At 35.0% G+C, this 3,973-nt stretch overlaps 1 protein-coding gene across 1 annotated transcript in view; it reads left to right on the top strand.

Moving 5' to 3' along the window:
- Window positions 1-198, top strand: part of LOC137626251 (gelsolin-related protein of 125 kDa-like) — a 1,353-nt gene extending 1,155 nt beyond the window's left edge. Inside the window, exon 3 of the mRNA XM_068357323.1 lies at window positions 1-198. This exon is cut by the window's left edge and continues 162 nt beyond it. Within this exon, the coding sequence (XP_068213424.1) occupies window positions 1-198 (198 nt within the window).
- The last annotated feature ends 3,775 nt before the right edge of the window (window positions 199-3,973 follow it).

The following is a 3,973-nucleotide window of genomic DNA, read 5'->3' as shown; positions in this document are numbered from 1 at the left end:
AAGGAACTTGCCAATGAACAGGCTGTGATTGAATCCCATGGAAATCAACTTGCTGATTATTATCAATCAATTCTAGGGTCGAAAGCGGAGCTGAAAATGGCTCAGGAGAAAAATGATATCCATAATCAGAAAAGAAGCCAAGGACACCAAACTCTAGTAGAAGAGCTGAAGGGGGAGATTTCTAAAGCTCTAGTATAAAATCATGAGCTAAAGGAGGCAGTGTTCATAATAACAAAGAACGAAGGTCTTCGGGAACAACTGGAGAACAAAGTTAAACAAGAAAAGAATTTGAACGATAAGATTGTTCGAATGGCCAACATAAAAGATCAAATGAAGAAAGAATTGTCTCCAGCGAAGGATGTCATCTGTTCACTGAAGAAGGAACTTCAAAAGAGAGATTTGGAAAAAGGTTATAAAATTAGAAGGGATGGGTGACGTTGAAAGATGTGAAACTTCAGCAGAAGATGACAATAAAGTAGTCGTTGTGAAGGAAGAAAAACAAGGAGAAGACGGACCCACAAGAAAACTTTTGATGAGGAAACCAAAGAAGAAGAAATCAAAACGGGACAAGGATGAAACCTCAAAATAGAGGTCAAAGAGTATCTAATGCTAAAAGGATGACACCTCAAAATAGAGGTTAAAGAGCATCTGATGCTAGAAGCATGGCACCTCAAAATAGAGGGCAAAGAGCATCTAACGCTAGAAGGATGGTACTTCAAAATAGAGGCCAAAGAGCACCTAATAGTAGAAGGATGGCACATCAAAATAGAGTTCAAAGAGCATTTAATTCTAGAAGGATGGCACCTCAAAATATAGGTCAGAGAGCATCTAATGATAGAAGGATGACCCCTCAAAATAGAGGTCAAGGAGCATCTAATGCTAGAAGGATGGTACCTCAAAATAGAGGTTGAAGAGCATCTAATGCTAGAAGGATGACATCTCAAAATAGATGTCAAAAAGCATCTAATGCTAGAAGGATGGCACTTCAAAATAGAGGTTAAAGAGCATCTAATGCTAGATGATGGAACCTAAAAATAGAAGTCAAAGAGCATCTAATGCTAGAAGGATGACACTTCAAAAATAGAGGTCAAAGAGCATCTAATGCTAGAGGGATGACACCTCAAAAAATAGAGGTCGAAGAGCATATAATGCTAGAAGGATGGGACCTCAAAATAGAGGTCAAAGAGCATCTAATGCTAGAAGGATGGTACCTCAAAATAGAGGTTAAAGAGCATCTAATGCTTAAACGGTGACACCTCAAAATAGAGGTGAAAGAGAATCTAATGCTAGAAGGATGACACCTCATAATAGAGGTCAAAGAGCATCTAATGCTTAAATGATGACACCTCAAAATAGAGGTCAAACAGCATCTAATGCTAGAAGGATATCACCTCAAAATAGAGGTCAAAGATCATCTAATGCTAGAAGGATACCAACTCAAAATAGAGGTCAAACAGCATCTAATTCTAGAATGATGACACCTCAAATAGAGGTCAAAGAGCATCTAATGCTAGAAAGATGGCACCACGGAATAGAGGTCAAAGAGCATCTAATGCTAAAAGGATGACACCCCAAAATAGAGGTCAAAGAGCATCTAATGCTAGAAGGATGGCACCTCAAAATAGAGGTGAAAGAGCATCTAATGCTAGAAGTATGACACCTCAAAATAGATGTAAAAGAGCATCTAATGCTAAAATGAGGACACCTCAAAATAGAGGTCAAAGAGAATCTAATGCTAGAAGGATGACACCTCAAAATAGAGGTCAAAGAGCATCTAATGCTAAAAGGATAACACCTCAAAATAGAGGTCAAAGAGCATCTAATGCTAGAAGGATAAAGCTGATTTTGGTATTCCAGGAAATATTGATGGAGGTTGTTTGGGTCGCTTGCCACTCTTAACTGACACCCATTCACAATTGAAATGTGTCTCACAAATATATATCTCCTTCAAGCGTCTCAAGCTTTCTTTCTCATTCGGCGTTGCCAATATCCATCTCACCCTCTCCTCAGGATCTTTTGGGAAGGATATGACTTTTACATAAGGTGTCCCATCATAGTTCCCTTTACAACCAAAGCAGCTACAGTGACGTGGCATATTGTGAGATCACCAGCTGGACCGTTTCTATAACAAAAACAGAAACAAAACACATTAGTCAGTGAGATTTGAACAGAAAATGGGATTTGCATAGAAAACAAGATATAAACAGGAAAAGTTGTGGGAACAAAATGATCTTAAAATTTGAAAATACATAACATATGTCAATTTTAAAAAAAATCAGGCATGAAGTCTCTCAGACTCAAGTTAAAAACCCCGAGGTCCTGACGTTCCAGTCTTTCCTTAAAGGAGTCTATGATATATATATATATATATATATATATATATATATATATATATATATATATATATATATATATATATATATATATATATATATATATGTGTGTGTGTGTGTGTGTGTGTGTGTGTGTGTGTGCGTGTGTGTGTGTGTATGTCCAAAAGAACGTTAGTCACGTCATGAAACTCTACAAGTCAGTGACTATTTCCTCTTAATAGATATATTTCCCCGATTGCAAACTTCAAATATGAAATTAACGCAAAGGAATCAAATTTCTAATGCTGACATACTGTATATCATTCCATGCAGGGAAATAATAGAAATATCAAGAAGTTCTCGAATTTTATCACATTTCACAAATATACCAGTAAAATAAAGAGAGAGAGAGAGAGAGAGAGAGAGAGAGAGAGAGAGAGAGAGAGAGAGAGAGAGAGAGAGAGAGAGAGAGAGAGAGAGAGTTTTATTAATATGATCATATTTAAAGATTGATTGGGTTGCCTAGCGTCGCAACTACAAAGGTCATTGACACTAGGCGGCGTCATAACTGCCAGGGTCACTGACGCCTCAAGGTAGAATGAAACGCAGTAAAGAAAAGAGTATTTAATCATCATATCATATCCCTGAAGACGGAGAGGAATTTGGAACGTTCAAGTCAGAATCATTTTTTCAACTGGAAATTTCGAATATTATTATGTAAATTATTATGAAATTCGACCTCACTGAATTTTAATAGGATTATTTTTGGAATTAGAATTACTTTCACGATAAAAAAGCAAATATATTTTTCTAAATGATTCCCAATTGTAATTTTAATAAATATTTAACGGGATCAAGTTGAAATTCTTCTTTTCTTCACATTTCTCTAATTCTGCCTTAAGTCTACCGACGAGTTCTTCAAGATTTCCTTTGGAACTCCGGAAGAAATTCGCTCGGAAGTGATTGATACAAGACTTCCTTCCCTACTTTGAACGTTTAATTTCGTCAGTAGATTTTAAATTATAGAAACAAATATTGATATATTTATAATCAATATTATTTCTAGCTAAAGTAAAACTTATTTTGTTACTAAAACTATTAATACATATATTATTAATGTCTACTGACTCAAAATATTGTACAACATTCTCCTTATTATTTGCTTGAAATTTCTATTCTTGTAACTTCCAGAAAGTCTTCTCAAGCTCTCACTCTTCAGGGATACGAGAGAATGATTAAATAATATTTTCACTCTCTGTCTTTACATCGTTTTCTTGTTGCTCCATCATCATCATCAACTTTTACTTCATAACAGGTTGAAGTAATTCCTTTACGTCCTGTTCTATATATATATATATATATATATATATATATATATATATATATATATATATATATATATATATAGATAGATAGATAGATCGATAGATAGATATAGATATAGATATATTCTATTCTCAGAAAAAGATTGGAATATAAAAGGCCTCTTGACCTTAATAATTACCCTTGAACGTTTTCGCCAGAGGGAATAAAGAAACGTGTAGGAAACCTGTTAGGATATAACGTATTTTTATCAAAGATAAAGATGCCCTTGGCTTTCACACTAATGAAACTGAATACGAAATGCCGGAAGAGAAAAGATTCCTTTTGTGCCCAGCTGT

Source organism: Palaemon carinicauda, chromosome 33 (genome assembly GCF_036898095.1).
Source record: "Palaemon carinicauda isolate YSFRI2023 chromosome 33, ASM3689809v2, whole genome shotgun sequence".
Lineage (NCBI taxonomy): Eukaryota > Metazoa > Arthropoda > Malacostraca > Decapoda > Palaemonidae > Palaemon > Palaemon carinicauda.
The sequence above is the reverse complement of the archived record's forward strand: the minus strand, read 5'-3'. Positions and strand labels throughout refer to the sequence as shown.